This window comes from Homalodisca vitripennis, chromosome X, assembly GCF_021130785.1.
Source record: "Homalodisca vitripennis isolate AUS2020 chromosome X, UT_GWSS_2.1, whole genome shotgun sequence".
In the NCBI taxonomy this organism is placed as follows: Eukaryota; Metazoa; Arthropoda; class Insecta; order Hemiptera; family Cicadellidae; genus Homalodisca; species Homalodisca vitripennis.
In genome coordinates, this window is record NC_060215.1 from 25076748 (window position 1) to 25099475 (window position 22728).

The following is a 22728-nucleotide window of genomic DNA, read 5'->3' on the forward strand; positions in this document are numbered from 1 at the left end:
ATGAATCTCCGCCTTAACTCGGTGGGTCCGAACCTAGCGAGCACGAACCTGAATTCGGGCGTCTTTTCCATGACTCGGCCAAGCCTGCACTGAGACTACTTAGGGTTTGTAAATACGCCACCTGCTCATTGATAGGAGGCGAGAGCGAAGCGAGGCGAGGAAAATGTTAGGTGAGGGTGTCTCCTTTGCTGGGCACTGTTAATTGCCACGAGTCGAATGTGAGCTTGGTGCAAGAGAGGCTGGAAACATTTGAGATGTATGTCATTAGTCTTTAATTTAATGTTGATATAGATTTTGTATCTCAGAATTAAATCAACTCGATTCATCTAACATAGTTTTTTCTAAATTCAAAGTACACAGTAAGCATATTGGAGCAGTATATGCATATGAAGAAGAAAACAACATGTTGATTTAGTTTTGGTCGATGAATTGTGTCAAAGTCTTCAACGAAAACTTTAATAAGAAGCCAGTTTGAAGATACAGTTTAATTGAATATAATGTAAGTAAATGCCATGCACTCTGTAGTATAGTAAAATTCCGTTAATCCGGCGTTCTACAGTTCGGCAAGCTTGGTAATCCTTAATGAAAAAAAGGATCAAAATTCCTTATTTAATCAAATTGGAAAAAGTAACATTATCTTGAATAACGCAAAACATGAATCACTTAATAAGTAACGATTTATTTTTCTGTCCGTGATGGACACATCGTTTAGGCGCGCGTGGACAAGAGACTAGGCGTCATATTGGTGATAGACTTCAGACTTCAGGTGATATCGATTCACGTGACTGACCATGGCCGTTGGGTTTCAGCCTGTGTAAACAGTATTTTAATCACTTTCATGGTAACACTTGACAAACATGACCCCATGAGGATATATTTTAAAATAAAATAAATCTGGTCACAGATCTTTTTCAATTTAATTTTTGTACACAGGACAAATACAAATAGGTTTTTACAGTCCAATTAATATTGACATTTGATACGTAATTTAGGCATTTCTTACAATCAGGTACAAAAAATAATGACTGAAAATAATTATATAAATGTTTAAAAGTATGTGTATGAAAAATAACTAAAGGAAATGACATATTCTTGATTTGTTAACAATGAATTAACAAAAGAAGTTTTTTTAATTAAAACCCATGTAATTTTGGTTCATGTCTAATCCAAAAGTTTGCCTTCTATTGGAATAACGGCCACTGAGGGAGAGTCCAGATAGATTAGAATCACATAACTCCAGTTCAATAGTCGCTTAATTTAGAATATATCTGGTAATTGGTACTTGCTAGTCAGTATTACTTGACAAAATAGTGTGAAGATTTTCATTAGTTACTTTACAGAAAACAATCAAAAAACGAATCTCTGTCTATGAAAGTTCAATGCCCCCAAGAAACCAATGTGGGGTATTAGACGAATATACCTAAAAGTTTTAAAAAGCGTTTGTGTGCGTATTTTTTCCCTTTAAAATGAGGTTTATCTCACAATTTTACAACCAAATATAAGCTTTTAAAATTGCTTGAAATTTAAAATTGTTCTCATAGGCTAAAAAAGTGAAAAAAATCACACTGCAAAGAAAAGATGCAGTTAACCCTGTGGGACATAAGGAATTTAGCCCCTGTGTTCTTAGAAATAAGGAATGTTAACTCACACACAGAGCGCTCTTGTGTTCTGAGCTGGAATTTGGGTACTATCTTGAGGGATGTTTTTCTTTTTTAGCCAGAAGTGGGGATGTTGCCTAAAGCACCACTGAATCCCGCACTGATGGTCAGCAACATTTCCAATCGATACTTTACCCCTTCTTTAAACGTGATGTTGGAGGACCTGCGACATGATCTGAGGTTGGGAAGTACCGATCGGAAATGCTCACCATTATTGTATTACGTGATGACACACCTAAAGGGTGGGTTGAACTGTGGTGAATGTTCAGGAGAAATGTACCTGAGTTATTGTATTACGTGATGACTATGCTTGCACTGGGACCGTTTTTTAGACACTTTTACCGAGGTACGGGTCCTCAGGGTTGGGCCTCACCACACGGCTATTTGAAGGGACGGAGTCGAGCGTGGTGGTGGGACATGACAGGACCTAGCCGAATATCTTTTCCAGACCCCGCAAAAGCTAAGCACGGTGATCACTCACCTCCAAGTAGCTCCAATTATTGATTTCATAGTAACGTAAGGCTTGAGATAACGAAAATAGAAAAAAACTTACAATACGCACACATTTATTCATAATAAGCATATATCTCTTATTTTCAATACTATATTACATTTTTGGAATTAGTCTATCTATGATATAGTTTGGTAACTGTGACATAGAGCATTGTTCTTTGATCCTTTACAAGACGAAGAATTATTTCAGAAGAATAGTATATAATTCATACAACAGAAAAGTATTTGATTTCTTTCTTTTCCTTTTTAAAACTAAACAACTAGTGATTTTAAGTTCACACATAAAATTACAAGTAAATAGTGTATGAGTGCACATTTGTTGTCCAAAACGTCTTGCCTTGCCTCAGGTCCAAATAAAAATATGAGTATTAGACAGCTTTAATCATTTCTAAACTTGATATGAAAATCATCGCTCTTTAAACACAACATGCAGAGTTCTAATATTGTATGATAAATAATTGAAGTGTGACAAAAAAGACTTATTGAGTTTTAAGTAGTAATCAAGTATTAGTGGAAAGAGTTTGATTTGAAAGAGGGAAAAGGCGATGAACTCCGAACGGAGGCAAGAGCAGAAGTTATGCTGCCACTCTCCCTCCCCCCACCGGAGTTCTCACGGTACTGATCACTTTTCTGAAAATAGATTTACTTGACCGACTAAAATAGTAGTTGGGAGATATTTTGGACGACATATTCCCGTTATGAAATCGGTTTATTAGGAACAGCCATTGCTTTGAAACATTTCTGCTCAAATCTTCTGATCATTTAATAATTTAAAAAAATCCTATTGGTATAATAAACTCTTACACATAGTAACATAACAATGTAACTACATACACCATAAAGCGACAAATATATTAACTTTTTAAAGATATACTATCCGAGTAACTATACTACATGGAGGCCGGATTTAGACATAGGCGTGCGTCTAAGCCATCTATGCTTAAATGCTATGCAATGTGGGGCCCACACCACAATTACAATGTCACTGGTCATGTTTTATTATCGTAGTACGTTGTACGTACATACTTGATACAAGATCATGATTTTGAATGTACAGAGTTAGTGTGTGGTGACATTGGGAGCAGAGCAGCGAGTTAGCGTACATTAGAAGTATATCTCACCGGCACGAGCAGCGAATGCCGCACCTTTGTGAGTGCGGGCAAAGGTTCATGTTGGTGGCTGCTTTGGGTTTAGTTAGAAAAATGAACATGTTGAAGACAAGGCTGTATGCCGCCTTTTGGGACGATATTTTGGGTCAGGTTAATAAAACTAGTGGATCTTTACAAAACCTTAGAATCAACGTGAACACAGCCCCATCATTGTTGAAATCTTTGAGAAGCCTGATTCAAGATAAATGGGGAAGTTCGAGGAGTTTCTGAGATTTGTGCCCCTTAAAAATTGGACATGCTCTCTAATGATGAGGTGTTAGCAGCAAGCAAAGCATTAGTAGACAGCTACAATGATAATCTAGACGAAGAATTGGACAACAAAGTTTTACAATTCAAGAATTTTTCCAACTAGCTTTAAATGAATATGATAAAAGTGAAGCAATGTGTATGTACAAATTATGTCAGAAAACAATGTAAAAGATTGCTTTCCTAACGTAGAAGTGGCGTTAAGAATGTATCTTTCCATGATGGTGACTAATTGCTTGGCAGAAAGATCATTCTCTATGCTGAAGCTGATCAAGAACGGACTTTGGATCTCTGCCAGAAAAAAGGCTAAACATTTTGGTCTTGCTCAGTATAAAACATGACATTCTGAGACAAGTCAACCATGAGGACACCATAAACGACAGTGTCATTGTGGATAAGCTTAGATAGAAACCGACCCAAGAGTGACTGAAGTGAACATGATTTGCAGTAAATTTAGTTTATGGATAAAGATTTATTTATAAGTACTAAATATTAATTCGTACTTTGATTGTTGACTTACCAATGTTCATTAAGTGTTAAGTTACGTTTACTTTTGTGGTTTACCTTTACCTACAATAACCTGAGCTATAAATTAACGATATTCAAGTTAATTTAGTTTATAAAGTCAGACGTAGTGTTACTGATTTCTTGTTTCACTGAACGATGGCAAATGTCCGGAAAAATCCTGTTTCCTTCATAAAATCAGACCCGTTTACAGCTGTACAAAATTTGCTCAGTATCAGCTAATGCTTTCTTTCAAGAATCAATCACTCCACTAGGGAAGTATTTATGCATTGTTATGAAGAATAATATTGTAAATGTAAAAGGGAAACTAATAATTTGCTCAAATTATCTTTTCTAAGATACAAACTGATTGAGTATTTCTTACATCCAAGCAGCTATTAAAAAACACCAAAATAGTATGTTCAATAATTATTATTCTATATTTATATTTTTTGTGGTTTTTTTATTACCTAAGTGAGATTCGTACCAGCACTTACTTAGTAGATATGACTACTTTAGTTATAAGAATTATTATAGAATTGCCTGTTAAAACCTGTAAATTTATTAAGTTTATTTTCACAAGCACAAAAACAACATGTTGCATATGTGCTATAAATATACATTATTAATTATTCATATTTTAAAGTGTATTTAAGTTTTAAAATTTATTATTAGGTTTTTGCAAGCTTCTACTATTAGCTTTCTTGTATTTCATACATTAACAAATTCATATTGTCATGCTGCGCATATACCCCTCCGCTTGGGGGCGAGTCTAATATTCTACGTTCACACACAGACTCATATTCGGACTTGGCGGACAAATCTCAATTCGGAGTTAGCGAACTGTTACGTATTTATTCTGAGTTACCGGACTGGACTGCTCCTTAATAATTCAGCGCTGACGGAATGCTTCCGTTTCGGCCCTATCGGACGATTTAATTTTACCAAATTTACTGGATTGCTACTTCTTTTGACCCTGTAGGATTCGATGGAAACGGAATATCACATATTCGGACCTCACGGACAATATCTTATTTTGGAGCTGGCGGAATGTATGCATAAGTGTTCGGGGTTATAGGTATGCTTGCTTTAGAATCCGGAGCTGACGGCAAGTCCTTTTTTTCTATCCTGGCGGTTTATTTTCGGTGCTATCGGATGACTTAATTTTCAGAGTTAAATGCAGCTTTCGTACCTGGCGGATCGGTCCTGTCGGATCCACCCGGTAAATATTATGAACCTCAGTTTCTATCTATAACAGTATTAAGCTTTACTCCCATGTTAAAAACGAAGTCTCAGTTGCATGGCCAGCAGCTAACTTGTGTTGCCTCTTTAAGTTATTAATAGAGAGTGGGAGGTTACTCGATTACACCATATCATAACTCTTAGCTCATAATCAAATCTTAGTCAATTTGAACACATTGTATAGAATACTATCATTCAATTTATAAATTATAACAATGTGATAAAGTTAATAAAAGATTATATAGTATAAATACATATTACGCAGTTCAGTTAAACATTAAAGCCTAACCTGTTATTAATCTTAAACATTGAAAATGCAAGTTTTTTTAACATTACACTGACCAACTTAGTTTCAATCCAACTGAAATCCGTATGAAGAAAAAAAATGTTTACCTGACATAGTCTGAGTTCATACCACTAATAAATAGTGTGCGAGTCTGCACATCAGTGTGCAAGATGGGGAATCGGCAGATTTCAGTTTGAAAATGTTCTTCTATCGCTTGAATATTGAACTTCCATCGCCAATTTGAAATTGGCTTATTATCAGCCAGGTTAGTCAATATGAAATTGACCAGCATCGATTCCTGAAAAATTAACAAATATATTGATAATAATCATACATAGAAAGCAATTACTAATATAACAATATAGCAAAAATATAACAATATACTAAATGAATTAGGCATTTTAACAATAGAAGAGTTTTAATACATATAACAGGATGTTATTACTGAGCCGCTTCTTACCTCAGTGTTACGATTATTATCGCAATTAAAACAAGCCTATTGTATTGTTTTGTTGGGGGAAATATATCTCTCTGCATACAATTATGTACCGCTCACAGTACAGTAAAATTTAATTAATTTGGCATCCTATAGTTCGGCACGATTGGTAATCCGCCTTTTGAAAAATTATCATTTTCCTAAACAATGGTAAATATCACTCATTTAATACACAACAATGTTTTTTTTCCGTTTGTGGTGGACACAGTGTTTAGGCGGGTGTGGAGAAGAGGCTAGAGGCCGACTGTGGGTGATGTCGATTAGACTAGAGTCACATGGATGGCCGTGACCATCAGCTGTCAGTCTGAGTAAGTAACCAGCTGCCGTTGTGTCATCTTGTTATTGTAGTTGTCGTCCCTCAGTCTGCTATTTAGTTTTAGTGTATACTAATAACTATGTAATAAACTTTTGAAGTACAATTATAGTGACCTATAAAGCTTGTGAGTGATTGGATTGTGATTAGCTGGTGACCTGGGTCCTAAAGTTAATGTCTCATCAAAAAGAAAACATGTGACTCTTACTTTGACTTAAAACCTTCACATAGTCAAGAAGCATGAAATGGTGTAAGTAGGAACGTCTACAATACAACATTTAAAAAAATAAAGAAAAGTTTAAACAGTTTAAAACTGAAATATCAGAAAATATTGAAATTATGATGGAAAGGCAAATGTTAAAAACACGTATATTAAACCAACTTTATTTGGTTTTGTACACTTGGTTTTCGGCAAAACCAGCAGAGAGTAAACATATAACTGGTTCCATGATTGTTGAAAAGACTAAGCAATTTTAACAGCACTTAAACATTCATAATGGTATAAAATTCTCTGAAGATTCGATATGGTATCAGAAAATTAGATATTCTTGGTGAGATAAAATCTGCAATAACGAAAGTGAACAGTTCAAAATGAAATTCAAGTATATCGTGTTTGAAAATGAACTAACTGCTTGTCAAATTTACAATGCCTTCAATCGCAATATTATTATTGACTGTAATGCGGTTAATGTCAAATTCAAGTCTATCGTGTTTGAAAATGAACTAACTGCTTGTCAAATTTACAATGCCTTCAATCGCAATATTATTAATGACTGTAATGCGGTTAATGTCAAATTCAAGTCTATCATGTTTGAAAATGAACTAACTGCTTGTAAAATTTACAATGCCTTCAATCGCAATATTATTAATGACTGTAATGCGGTTAATGTCAAATTCAAGTCTATCATGTTTGAAAATGAACTAACTGCTTGTCAAATTTACAATGCCTTCAATCGCAATATTATTAATGACTGTAATGCGGTTAATGTCAAATTCAAGTCTATTGTGTTTGAAAATGAACTAACTGCTTGTCAAATCTACTATGCCTTCAATCACAATACTATTAAAGATCGTAATGCGGTCAATGAGACCGGCCTTTTTTTGGGCTGCCTACCAAATTCAGCCCTTGCCGGTGGGGATGAAGAATGGGTTCGTGGTTTTAAGAACAAAGATTGAACAGTATTTTTGTGCTCCAATTCTAATTTGTAACTGGTGATCACAAACTGTAACCTTTTGTGATTGGAAAATCAAACAGTCCTGGGGCCTTAACAGACGTTAAAAAATTGCCTGTAAGTTATGCTGTGTTATGCAATCAAGTGTGTGGATGAATCTAAAGTTGTTTAAAAACTGTTTCTTGAAAGACTTTATTAAAAAAACTTACAGAAACTAAAAATGCCTGAAGACAGTAAAGCCACTCTGATTTTAGACAAATGTAGGGTACATTCAGACACGGCCGAATTAGTAGCAGGTAACATCACAGTAGCCTACTTGCATCCAAATGTGATGTCCTTGCTACAGCCTATGGATCATGGAGTGATCCAGAATTTCAAATCTTACTAAGAGTGCTACAAGAACTTGGAGTGAGTGACCTGGGTAAGAACACGATTACTGCCCAACAAAAGTTCGATGGCGTCCGCCTATGCTAAGCTAAACGGGAAGCTGAAGCAATGACCAAAGAGAGCTGAGTAAAATAAAGGAGACAGCTCCTTGGGGAGACAGTAGAGGATGATAACCAATATGTTCCAGGAGGAGTTTAAAAGTATAAGAGGTGTTTTATCCTCATTTTTATACAAGTAAAACGGTTTTTTTTGTAATTTCCCACAAATCTCATTTTTACAAACAAAAGTACCTATTTCTCAAAAAGTACTAAGGATATCAAGCTGTAATTTTAACTGTAAATTCAATAGGTACACTGGACCACACTGATCTATTTTTGAGCAATTTTATCATATAAAAAAGTAATTATAAAGAAAATAAAAGTAGAAAACAGGGATTTTTGGATAACATTTTGTTTTTTTATTATAGCATTATCAATTTAAAATGTTGATAGTGAAAATAGATCAGTAGTCTTTTCAAACAACGTTCAAAATGATAACATTTTGCAATTTGCGCACAATATTCACTCTTAGTACACAAGGGAATTAACATAACAATGAACTATTGCAGGTTAATAAATACTATATTAAATGTCAAGATTTATAATCATTTTAAACATCTTATCAATAAGTATGATGGCAAATTACTTTATAAAAAAAGATTTTTTATTCGTTCCTCGATAATTCTTTCTATAAATGTGTTATATGCTTGAACTTACGAGTTTACAGTTTTAGATATGCTAATTTAAAAAATAATTACTTTGCATACATAAAGGCTGTGAAATCTCATTAACACATTCACTGCGGGTGACGAGCACGCTCGTCATGCGAACGTGGCGCGCCGGACGGTGGACGGGTGAGCTCGGCATACGGCAGCTGCTTTCATATTGCCTCAGTGTGAGCTCAGCAGTTGCCTGGGAAGGCTGTAACACTCATAGCGAGGTGTGCCTGTTTCGGTGAGTCAGTTGGTGCAATTCGTCACCGGTTCGCCATTTTTGTTTGTTGTGTATGCTTTGCGATATTGTGTGAGTGGATTATAGTGTCTGTTGACTGTGTAAGTGTATGTGCTCATAATGGAGGAAGACGATAATGTTATTGACGATAATTTTTCATCTGATGAAGACAATGAGTCGAGTTCGAACAGTTCTAGGGACGGTGAAGGCGGTGTCCCCCACCCCCAGTGGGCCGGCACGGCCAGCGACATGGGTGGTTTACGTGACCTGCCGTTCACTGGTCAACCTGGCTTGCTCGTTCCCATTTCAGGTGACAATAAACCAATTGACTGGTTCAATTTCCTTCTTGACACCGTGTTTTTTTAGAGAATGTCATTAGACAAACCAACCTGTATGCCCTGGAACTATTATGTGGCCCCACCACTACTCCCGCATCTCGCATAACCAAATGGAAGGACTTAGTGATGACCGAACTAAGAACATTCTAAGGCCTTCTACTGTTGACTGGCAACATAGAAGAGTACAATCAAGAATACAAGACCTGTTCAAGAATACAATGACAGGTCTTCCTGTAACTTTGACACTGTCGGATATGTCTTTGGCTGATGAGCTGGATTTACCAATCAAGATCGTTGAAGAGAATATTAACAAAGTGTTTCAGGAGTATCAATGTGATGAAAGTGTGGGTTTCTCTCATTATATCTCAGCAGATTTAAATGATGAGAGAAATATGAGTGCTGGAATTGCAAGAATGTTTAAAGAGAAATTTGGAAGGTCCTCAGTCAATGATTGTATTAACAGCCATCTGACCTGTCAAAAAACTGCAAAGGGTACAAACATTTTTGGTTTGATTACAAAATAAAAATATTTCTACAAACCCAAACTAGATGACTACAATTTAGCTTTCAGAGAGTTGATACAAGAATTTAAGAAGAGGGGTTTAAAAAAACTCATTTGTTCACCCATGGGTTGTGTGAGGGATGAAACTCCACCTGAACACTTTGTCATCAAGATTATTGAGTTTTATAAAATATCAGGGGCCTCAGTTGACATCATAACGTATGATGAACATGCCTCTCGGAGGTTAAGAGGTGGCCTGTCTTATTCTAACTTTGTGAAGAAATTGAGAGACTCTCTTTCTAACACCTACCAGCAGGGAGAGAGAAATGATACAGACCCACTGTCTGATGCTCTGGATATGGCTACAACAACTGGAGTCCGGGCTGATGTTAAGATGATCTCTGCTGATGACCTTCTTCTGACAACTCCTATGCCATCACCCTTGCAGCTGTACAGAAACCTGGATGAAGTGCAGTGTGTGAAATCAAAGGCATTTAATGAAGTGCCACTTCTTTCTTCAGTGTCTCATATATGTGCTGACATTACGGATAGTCTAAGTTCTGTAAATAAGAAATTAGATCAGACACCAGCCAAAAATGAGTCACCTTTAAGTAGTCCTTTTTTTGGAATGGGGTTCACCAGAAATAGTTTTAGATAAATCTTTTTTAATGAAAGAAATACAGGCAAATCTTCAAAGATGATTGCATTCAACAATTATAAGAGATCATTATCAATTAAAGCAAATAGAAATATTAACCTTGTTACCAAAGAGTCTTGTAGTAAAAAAACAGTAACAATGAGTTTCGATTACAAAATTCTAAACTAACAATATTGCATCAGAACATTCAGCACCTTCCATCACGTCTAGATATACTTCAGTGCAATTTAGATGAAATTAAACCTGATATCATAGCACTTACTGAACATAATATGTCAGATGCTGAATTAATTCTTTTAAATATACCAAACTACTTTAAATCCTCTCATTTTGCAAGATGCTTAAGCACTGGAGGTGGTGTTGTCATTCTGGTACACAGAAATTTGACTTCAAAACGTGTAACTTTACCGGCATTCCAGTCATTATTAATTGAAAAAGAATTTGAATGTTGTGTTTCGGAGATTAGAATAGATAATTATTCATTCACACTTGGTTGTGTTTACAGGAGCCCTAAACATTGTTATGAGGACTCCTTTTTCGTTAAGTTTGAGTTATTATTGGAGATTTTAAATAACAAGTATGAAAATGTAATTATAACTGGTGATCTAAATATAAATGTGGATAGTTCCAATGGTCTATTTTATTTATAATTGGTATATATACATTATTATGTTAAATCCAATATGTAATTAACTATTAAAGTGATTTAGTTTACGTGTCAGTTACAATGTTGTAATAGGTATGATTATATTTTAATTTGTTTGTTTCGTTTGGAGGTTAAGTGGTAGAGAGGACTTTTAAGTCCTAACTTCGCCTCTGTAAATAAAGTCATTTTTCATTTTTTTTTCCATATATAAACAGTTTGTTAATATTCTTAGGGTGCATAATATGATATTTACACTGTAGATTTTCCAACAAGAACTTCAAATAAGTCACAAACAGCAATAGATAACTTCATAACTAATATGAAAAAAGAGTATTTAAATACATATGGAATTATAACTCAATTGTCTGATCTTGATGCACAGTTGCTGGAAATTTTTGGAATAACAAATCAAAAGAATTTTGTTTTAAGAAAATTAACTAGAAAATTCACAGCTAATAATTATAATGTGTTTTTAAGACAATTGTCTCAGTTAAACTGGTGTGAAGTTTTCCAGGCATCTGTAATTCGTAAATATGATGTTTTTAGCAATTTGTTTTGTTACTACTTTGATGTAAACTTTCCTAAAGTATTTACCTCTAAGCAATTAATGGAAATTAATAAGTGGGCATCTGAAGAGCTGAAATGTAGGAGAAAAGAAATAGTTAAATTAGAGCATGAATTCAGAATTACTAAAAATAATAATATTAAATCAACCATTAAAAATATGAAAAAAGAGTTGAACCAGTCCATTACCTTGCAAAAGAAGAGTTGCTATGATAGTAAAATTTCTAAAGCGCATAATAAAGTTAAAACTACTTGTGTAGTGTGTTTAGTGTGATAAATACTAAGTTGGTAATGTACCCATAGCAATATTTAATGTCTGCACCAGTTATGTTGGCAGTATGTATTGTCAGGCGATGTATCATACGATGTGGTCGGATACGAATAAAGAATGCTCATAGACTGCTCTCCTGTGACGTTACGTCACGCCACTACCCTACAACCAACGGTCCAAGCTGGCTAGCCAGCAGTCCACCACCAGACACCGTCATGTAACCTCCGTGTCCTGTCCGTTCCTTTATGAGCGGTCTTAGAGCAATGGTACTCTAAAATGTAACATCTTATTATTTATCCCGACCCATATAGTGTACAGATCGACCCGCATATATTACAACTTGGAATTTAATTAATTATGAAGTCGGTAAACAGAAGCTTTCAATATCAAACATGTCACTTGCAGTGGACGGTAAAATATTGACAGACCCAACCTTGGTTGCTAATATTTTTAATATTTTTTTTGTTGAAGCAGTTGATAGCTTAATACTTCTGAGCATTTCCTCCACCAACCATTAAAGCAATATTGAATTTCAGCACTCAAACCAAATTTCAACTACTTTTTAAATTTAAACCAGTAAATGAAGTTGACATAAAAAGCATAATTTTATAATTTGAAAACAAATATTCGTCAGGATTTGATGAAATTTCAATTATTGTTCTAAAGCAGTCTTGTCCACTAATATTAAAACCCTTAATATATTTGGTTAATTCTTCTTTGATATCAGGAATTTTTCCAGATAAGCTCAAAATAGCTAAAGTAATTCCTATTTTTAAAAAGGGAAATCCAAATGATCCTGCCTGTTATAGGCCAGTGTCTCTCCTCCCAGTTTTATCAAAAATATATGAAAAAGTTGTTTATAACCAATTCTTAAATTATCTGGAATCTAACAATTTCTTAAACAGTCAACACCACGATTTTCGATCTGGACGATCTACGATCTAATTACCGCAGGTATCGAGTTTATTGATTCAATAATCAATTCAGTGGATAAGGGAGAACACGTGATTGGAGTATTTCTGGACTTGACCAGAGCATTTGACAGTGTGTCACGTTGTAAATTAATAAGTACTCTTAAAATGTTGGGTGTTATGGGAAAGGAACTTGCGTGGTTTAGTTCTTACCTTCAAAATAGGATGCAATACGTTGAAATAGAGCATGCTTCAAACAGTACTCGTTATTGTTTTAAAAACAAACTCAATTCAAAACTAAGAACAGTAAAGCATGGAGTCCCACAAGGATCAATATTAGGTCCACTTCTTTTTCTTTGTTATATAATCAGTTACCTTTATTGGTTGGAGAAAGCTCTGCTGTCTGTTTATATGCTGATGACACAAATGTGGTTATCTCAGGAAAAAGTGTTGAGATGTCCGCTTTTATAGGTCTCTCAATGATAAAATACTTCTTGTAAGTAAAACCCTTTTATTAAACTCAAACAAATAAAATTTTATCTCTTTTTCCACAAAACAAGCTCTAAACAGGGTTCAACCCAACATTTTCATTGAGGAAGAACAATTGCTAAATGCTTACAACACAAAATTTTTAGGATTGATTATAGATAAAAACTTAAGTTGGAATGAACATGTGGACTATGTTTTAAATAAAATTTCCAGTGGTCTATATGCACTGAGAAGATTGGCTAAGGTTTGCAGTGTAGAATCTCTAAAATCAGTTTATTATGCTCTCATAAATTCCCACATTGCTTATGGTATAGCTATGGTATAGAGCTACCACATCACATAATTTATACAAAATTCTAGTTAAACAAAAGCACGCTATTAGAATTATAAAGAGATTAAAGAGAAGAGATTCAGTTAAGCATATTTTTAGGGAACTCCAAATATTTACTGTCTACAATCTTTACATATTTGAAACTATTACGTTGTACATCTCTGCAATCTTGTCTTAACAGAAAGAAAACATCAATATAATACACGGTTCAATATATCTAATGATTCTCATCACTTGGAATTTTATAAGAAGAAAACCTCATACATGGGGAAAAAGTTTCTAAATCATTTACCGATTGAGTTGAAAACTAACTACAACACTAATAATTTCAAAACTGAACTTAAAGAATATCTACTAAATAAACCTATATATTCATTCCAAGAATGTTTTGAAAGGGCTAATTGACTGGTTTAGCTCCAACATGTCTATATGTATTTACGTATGTAGCCTATGTGTCTGTGTATATGTATTTATGTATGTATGTGTCTGTGTATATGTATAAGATAACTATTTATTACCATAACTTGTAATGAATGAATGTTTATTCCAGCACCTGTACATGAAATACACTTAAAAATTATAATAGTAATCCTAGTACTAATGCTTATGTTAGTTAATATTTCATAAGTTGATGTTAGATAATTTTTTATTAACTATAATTTTCTTGATGTGACTCTATTCATTGTACAATCTGTGCATTTGTTTTACGAATAAAGAATTTCTGAATCTGAACGTCAGACTGAATCGATTGAACGACTATTGGAAAACTCATTGGTTGTTGAACTTTCCTATGTTTAAGGAGTACATGTCTTGAGATCGATTTCTTGGCATTTTGAGGTGTCTGCATTATTCAAGAGTTGATACCCCTGATCACCCCGAACCTGCTAACAACCGGTTTTTTAAAATTCAAAGTATTGTTGATTATTTCAACAATACTTTACAATCGGGATGCGACAGAACTATTATCCCGACCGTGAACTCACAATCAACGAAAAGATGGTAGTGTGGCGTGGCAGACTGGTCTTCCGCCAGTACGTAAAGGCCACAAATATGGAATCAAAATTTATTCCCTGAATGGACCCGAGGGACTCATGCTGCGCTTCCATGTTTACACATGGGGAGCCATGACTCTTGTAGTGGCAAAGGTCATACCGTCAAAGTCGTCATGAAGCTGATGAGTGACTTCCTGGGGAAAGGCCATTCCCTGTTCATGGATAATTTTTATAATAGTTTTGTCTTATCATCCAAACTTCTAAGTCACTCAACCTACACTACCGGCACCTTACGCATCGACAGACTCCATACACCTCCCCTCCAGCAGTGAAGGCAAAGGCATTGGGCAAAGGTGAAACAATAGCGAATTATGCCCAAAGTGTCATGATTGGAAAATGGAGGGATAAGCGGACGGTGACCTACATCTCCACACAATATGACAATGAGATTGTCCAAGCCACCAACAGGAGAAACCAAAAACGAACGCTGCCAAAACCAATCATGTACTACAACTCTCACATGAAGGGGACTGACCACTTGGACCAAATGGTATCTTATTACCCCTATGAGCGCAAGACCCTGCGATGGCACAAGAAAATGTTTGTGCACTTTCTCCAGGTTGTAGTAAATTATTTTTACCTGTACAACATGTACAACTCAGATAGACTGTCCCTGTATGACTTCCGAGTTCGTGTTCTTGAAGACCTGCTCCCTCCAAAAGAAGCCCCACTGCTCATCACACCGACGCGCAACAGTATGTATCGTCTCTCCAAACTAACGAAGCGCAAAGGAAACGGCAAGTCAGTTACCTGGAGGTGCCGCGTTTGCTACCAAGAAGGCAAGCGTAAGGAAACAGTGTTCTATAGTGTACTGTGCCCTGACGAACCAGGTGTGTGTGAACTTAGTTGCTTTGATAAGTATCACGAGGACAAATAAGTAGTTTTTAGTCTTTGGCGGTGGGTGGGGATGTGTATAGTTTTTTCTAATTTTTACTCGGGGAGGGGGGAGTGTTAACTGTTTTTGATGTTGAATATTTTTCAAACTGATATGTACTATATTCATGTAATTCGTGAGTGTTTGTGCCGAAACCTAGTGCGCTGCGAGCACATACAACACGGGGACCGGCACCCGGTGCGGATGACGAGCAGACTCGGCACGGACATGACGTCATCCATTCCGGCCAACGAAGCTTCCGGGATACCTTGGACAACCCTTTCGGCTATCCTGACTCCGTTTTGGGTAAGTCAAAAACAACAAAAATTCCCGCATTTTCTGTCGCCAGTAATTTTGTCATCCATTGTTCATTCTGTGTTTTAATACAATAATAAATTTGTATGATTTCAATGCAAGATTAAAAAATGGTCTATTCAGTGTTTTGATATGATTGTTAAATTTGTATGATTTTAGTTCTCTGACCTTTTATAAGCTTGAAATAGATGTGAAATGTTTGCGAGTTTCCTTAGGCTAGTGTTGTGATCTGGCTTGTGGTTATGATTTTGACTTTGTGACAATATTTGTATTTTGATGACAATAAGATATTTCTATATATATATTTCTGTCAACCTAACCTTACTGCACAACCCAAGTTCCTGCATACTGATGCTTCTTTAACAAAATCCAAGAGTTCTATCCAATGCTGATATCGAATTCATCACCTGGCTGTAAGGTTTCAAATAGGGTTCTCTCCCTAACACTTTCACTGCCGTTTCCTATTTTTTACAACTTTCTTACACTGTCGCCCGTTAAAAAAAAAATATATAATTTTTTAACCAATTATAGTAAAACTAAGAGACTTACATTTTTTTAAGCAGAGTTCCTCCTCTTTCTACACAAATGCTGATGCATAAATATTTTTAAACAAAGTCTTGTTTTAAAATTTAAAAAACAATGTTTTTTGTAAAAATAAAAAGTTGACAAAAAACATCAACATGTTAGTCTATAATATAAATATATTTCTCATTATTATTTGCTGTATTCAACATTGTTATTACTGTCACTATAGCTAAACATATTTAAAAGTTTTTATTACTATTGTGCTTATATTTGTTATTTGAGTAAAAAAAATTGTCAACGAATTACTTGCATTTCCAAGAAGTCCATCAGTAATAAAATCAGGATCATTATCTGCGTAATCTGCGAATCTGCGTAATTTTAGAATCAGGACAGTTAACGAACCCGGGGTTATAGTCACCCAATCCTCAGTCGGCCTAGTTAATTGTCATAGGCCTAGCCTGAGTGCCGCTACTCAGGTGGTTGAATCACGTTCTGAGACTGTGCTTGCGCATATTAACATGCAATGTATAAAGAACAAGGTGAATTTACTTGAAGTTTTTAACAGTCGCATACTTTGTGACGTTCTTTGTGTCAATGAACACTGGTGCATAGAAGACGAAATACAACTTTATACACCTATGGACTATCTACTTGCGGCTAGCTTCTGTAGATCTACTCCATATGGCGGAGCTGCAATTTTTGTAAGAAGTTCATTTAAATATTCTTTTTCTGTTGTAAATATTGATTCGTTCTGTGAAGAGAAACAATTTGAAGCGGTTATGATCTCTTTTAGTGTTATTAATTTGTTGATTTTATCTGTTTATCGCACACCTGACTCTTGTATTGTAACTTTTACTGATAGATTGTCTCAACTTCTTGAATTTGTCTGCAATAGTCCTAAGTTCTTTAAATATAAGGTCGTTATCGCTGGGGACATAAATATTGACCCCAATAGGAGTACCTTAAATACAGTTAAGTTTCTTAATGCACTAAAATCTTATGATTGTTTTTGTCTTAATCTGTCTCCCACCAGGCTGGAGTCTTGTCTGAATAATTTCATTTCCAATCTCCACCCTTCTTCATATACATGTAAAACTGTTCAACCTCACATCGTCGTGCAATAAACATATGGGCGTAACTGCAAAATAACAACTTTTCAGGAGAGCAGTTTTAAGAAACTTATACCTATGTTTGAAGTTTTAAATCTAGATATAAGCGGCCTAAGTCAACCAAAGTTTTGCACATAATACCTTAGAATATGGACATCAAAGTACGCTAGTTATTTTTTCTTTTTTATTTTTTCCATCCATTTAAAATAGCATTTAAAGCAGATACGCCAGTATGTCTCAAACAAACAAATTCAAAAAATCAGTTACGCTCATTCATTTTCAAGTTATAAACTGTTGTAAATGACAAGAGAAAGGAAGAAAACTAGATTTGAGCTTTTTAAATTATATTTATTACATACAAATCATTAAATAACAGAAAATAGGATTTTACAATATGAAATTCAATGTGGGCCCAAGATTAGTTTTTTAAACTTGATACCTTGTGAAAATCAATGTGGGCTGTTAACTTAGTTTATTAACTACAAAATACACAAAAATAACGAATAAAACTTAAACTAAGCAAAAATTAAAGTAGTTAAACTAATTGTATTAACTACAAAACAAAAATTTTCAATTTGACATGTAAAAAAAAATAAAAACCAACACATTACCAAAACCTGGTAATGAAAAAAGTTCATCTTCATAACGCTGGTTACAACCACTTTTTCATTTAAGTTAATCATGGCGCAGGTTTTTGTAAAACAGCATGTTGTCTTCGCCCCGTATGATGGGTGTTGGACCACTGCAGAGCCCCATCAAATCACTGTACTTATCTTTCGTCAGTTTTGGTTCATTTTTCTTGTAGAGTCTTTTTGGCTTTGAACTGGGATCGATGTTACTTCTGGGCACTGTCAAACTACTGTACAAACTGTCTACATGGCTTGTTTTGAAAAAAGTTTACAAGGTTCTTTCTTCAATACCATGTATTCGACCATAATAGGCCAGTTCACAATATTTCTTCCTTCGTCGTCTTTTCGTACGGTAAGGATCCTTAGTTGTTTGGCTAAGGCCATGAAATCCAAGAAATCAGAATTTTCCATACAGTGTACGTCATATGGATGTTTCCTGCGTGCCAGGCGTATAATAGATTTGAGTTCGGAAGGTACAGTGACATTACCAGCAGTACTTAGTGCTGAACTTATTGCACTATGGGCGGAATCGCCCTCATTTTGGCCATGGTACGGCTCAAAGAATTTTAGCGATATAAATCTGATACTTTTAGAAGTACATACAACATTAAGTAATATTGTAGCAATGGCAGAGTTTTTGTTCTGACCACTGCATCCGTCAGAGAACAAAAATACCTCTTTGACATTCTTGTTATCAAGATCACTTAAGTAGTCATACAGACATGACGCGATTTCACATGACCCTCTTCGGCCTAAGCCCTCATGCCAAACGTAACAACTACAATCTTTGTTGGCGATGTTATATACAGTCATATTGTAATTTGTAAGTCTTCTATGGTAAAAGAGCTTACTGTCTGCAGCTATAGGCAGCAGTATTATTTGCTGTAAATCGAAAGTAGCACATACACATGACTCATCTACCAGAAGATCCTTAACGTGTTGTTTGAAGGCCCTCACAGCTTTTTTTTTTCTGAAATATGGGTTTGATAGCGTTGTTCAAGGTCCGCTTTTTTATTAGAGTCGCCACTTTTGTAGGCATTACATAGCCCGCATTGGTCCTTTTTTGGGTGATGAAACCCAAGGTTCATTTCCCTGAAAATATTTGAGTAGGTGAAGTAACTGGTCTTTATATTTTCTGTTTTATTTTCCCTGTTGAACATTTCGACCATTTTATACAAACTCAGGTCCGGGTGCAAATATTCCTTCGAAGTAGATGCTCTGCAATAGTGAGATTCTACACGTGGGAAACGGTTAATGTGGTTGATAATTGCATCCCGAACAATTTTGTCCTGATCTTGTAGAACTTTTGAGCGACACCTCTCTTTTTCTCCTTCCAAAACCCCCAGATTCTTGTATCTTTGATAGTGATGTCCTAACCATTTTTTCTGAAACACATAATGTGTTTATAAAAAAAACTTTTTTACAAACAGGAATTTCACTTCCTTGTTTGGGCAAAAAATAGACAAAAGTATATGATCTTCGAGACTGTTCTTTTCCAGTTGTTTTCTCTTAGTGGCCATTTTTTTTTACATATCTTACAATGTATTCCCTCTGCAGTTGGAGGCTTCCAGTTCCATAGAAATCAGTTAATATTTGTTGCCTTTCTTCATCGGAAACTTCTGAACACTGTGCAAATTTTTTTACATCCATCTCCATTACACCTTTCTCTAACTCGATTTCTAGCTGAAACAGTTTTTTTTTGTCGTCACACTTACATATTGTTCGCCTCTATTCCTTTGCTCTTTTGCCATCTTCTTTTTATTTTTCCTATTTTTAAGTTTATTCTGAGCAAGAATAAGTGTGGCACCTTCTTTTGAGCTTCCACCTACTTCAAATGATTCAGGTTCCAAATTAACTGTAGGATGTGCTAATATTTTTTTCTTAGGCCTAACTGTTTTGGCAGTTTTCTGTAGCTTTCCCTTTCAGGTGGTGGTCATCAATACACAGACTCTTATCAAGATGACTAAAACAAAGAAATCGAAAACATAGGGGACATGCCGCAAACATTTCTTCTCTGCAGTCACCAATTTCACAAGTGGCACATTGATCACCCTAGGATTTGTATTTTTAGGTTGATTGTCATTGCTGTTAGAAGATGTTGTACACGATGCATTGTTTAAGGAATGTCTATCGTCGCAAGAACCCAAAGTAAAATGATCCTCACATAAAACATAGCTGCAGCTGTCACAAAGAGAGAAAACTGGTTTTCTACAAGACTCAAGATGGCATGCTGGAAAATAATCAGGATCCAAGTCTAGATTGTCATTAATATCCATTAAGTCCAACCCCAAATCTTCATTATTAACATTATTGTTGTTAGACCTAACCTGAAAGGAAGCTAAAGGAACGTCTCTATCACTTTCACCATCCATTTTCGTGTAGTGATTGTTTATATTCAATTGTAAATGTTTATTGTTAATTTACACTTGATCATACCTCTGAGTATTGTCCTCTTCTCAGTTAAAAAAGATAATAAAACTAAAACAGAATGTGACAGTCTAACTAAACTTCACACTTAACACCACAGTATAAGTACACACTGGCAAATTGAGGTTATATTATTTCACACAGTAAAACTGAGACTGACAGCTGCTACTTTTGTTATTGCCAACCTCTCCACGTGAAAAATCCCCTCGAAATTCACAGAATGGCTATTCAATGTTAATGTTTAACAGCACTAAAAATATATTAAATATACATTAAACGACCTTAGTTAATGAAGTTAAGTGATTAATATTCAAAATAACAGATACACACAGTATGCCTCTGCCCTCTAGTGAACTGAACAAGTTTTTCGAGTTAAGAAACATATGGGCGTAAGTGCAGATACGCCTCTATGTCTCTGCTTCTAACAGCTGAACAAAATAGACATATGGCTGTAAGTAAAGATAGGTCTGTATGTCTCTTGTATTGAAAGCATAATGTTAGATACAACCCCAATATTTTTCACAATAACTTTTAAACCGTAGAAGATGCAGATACGCCAGTATGTCTATTGGATAGAGCGCATAAAAACATAGTGGGGTTATGGTCTTATCTCAAAATCGATAATTTTTTCAGTTACGCCCTTATGTTTATTGCACGACGACATCTCCGATCACCTTGGTTTGTTGCTGAATATTGATTTATCTTATTTGTCACCGTGTACCGCTTTACCAGCTGATAAGTGTGAAAAAAAATGTGTATAGTTTTAGAGTTTTAAATGATGTTAGTATTAATAGATTTAAGTACAGACTGGGGTAACATTGACTGTCTGAAGTGATAGTTTCAAAATGACCTTGAAGTGGCTTTTGATTGTTTCATGCAGGTCCTTCCAACATAATTTTAATGATTGTTGTCCTACTAAAACTAAAGTGGCCAAAAATACTGTAAATAATAATCGCAAACTTAAAAACTGGTATACTCCTGTTTTAAAGCAGATTAGGCTATTTCTAGATATTAGTCATAGTAGATGTAAGAGCAATCCTGCCTTATGTGAAATCCACAGAAGGGTTAAGAAGTTCTATAGGGAACAAATAGATCTAGCTAAGAAAATGCCAACGATGCTTATATCGTGGAATCACGTAACATCTGTAAAGCTGCCTGGAATGTCATTTAATCTGGAAACAGGGCGTACACCTAAGAAAACTTACAGACAGAGCTTCCTATATCTGCCAGTGATTTCAATGATTTTTTTGTTAATATTTCTAATAATGTAAAGGTAATAATGCCGTTAACTTAAATTTAGCTGGTGCCAATCGATATCTTAGAGTCTAGTGTTATAAAGAATCCCCCAATTATTGCCATTTAAATGGAATTTTGTGAATTCTGATGATGTTTTTTAAAACTGTTACTGGGCTCAGTAATTCAAAATCTGAAGATATATTTTGGTCTTTCCAACTTTGCGTTAAAGAAAATAATAGATGTAATCTTGTACCCCCTCACTTTTTCTTATTAATTGGATACTCGCAGTTGGTGTTTTCCCACATTGTTTGAAAACTTACTCTCACTGTGCCTGTATATAAAAAAGGGGATAGATCTAATATTAGTAATTATCGACCTATAGCGCTGGTTTCCTGTTGTATCTAAAGTGGTCGAAAAGTATCATTAAGTCTCAGATGGAATGTTATTTTGAGCAGAATCATCTGCTCTCATCTGCCCAATTTTGGTTTTAGAGAAAATCTGTCTACTGTTAAGGCTGTTGAAAGTGTTGTATCCTTTATCTTGAATAGCTTTGAAAATAGTGAGGAAGCCAGCACTTTATTACTAGATCTAAGCAAAGCTTTCGATACTGTGCCCCATCAGGTATTGCTTGAGAAATGAGCTACTATGGTTTTGGAGGCAACGAGTTGTCACTGTTGTCCTCATATCTTTTAGATAGATCCCAGTTGGTCAAAGTTGGTGATCAAAGATCTGATCTTAGAAGGGTTTGAAAGTGGGGTTTCCCCAGGGTTCTGTCCTGGGTCCCTTTCTGTTTATAGTTTTTATAAATGACCTTCACAATTTTGTACCTAATAAGAGTGTTCTTTATGCTGACGACACCACACTAATGTGTTCTAA

The 22728-nt window shown here is 35.2% G+C and overlaps 1 protein-coding gene across 5 annotated transcripts in view; it reads right to left on the bottom strand.

Annotated features, from left to right (window-relative positions):
• Window positions 1-22728, bottom strand: part of LOC124368801 (protein ABHD11-like) — a 63424-nt gene that overhangs the window by 11881 nt on the left and 28815 nt on the right. For 3 of the 5 annotated variants that reach the window (XM_046826183.1, XM_046826184.1, XM_046826185.1), the window contains exon 5: window positions 5726-5916. In XM_046826183.1, the coding sequence (XP_046682139.1) occupies window positions 5726-5916 (191 nt within the window). Of the gene's footprint in view, window positions 1-48; window positions 240-5725; window positions 5917-10084; window positions 10376-22728 lie in introns of those variants that run through there. The other 2 variants (XM_046826186.1, XM_046826187.1) reach the window with 2 other exon arrangements.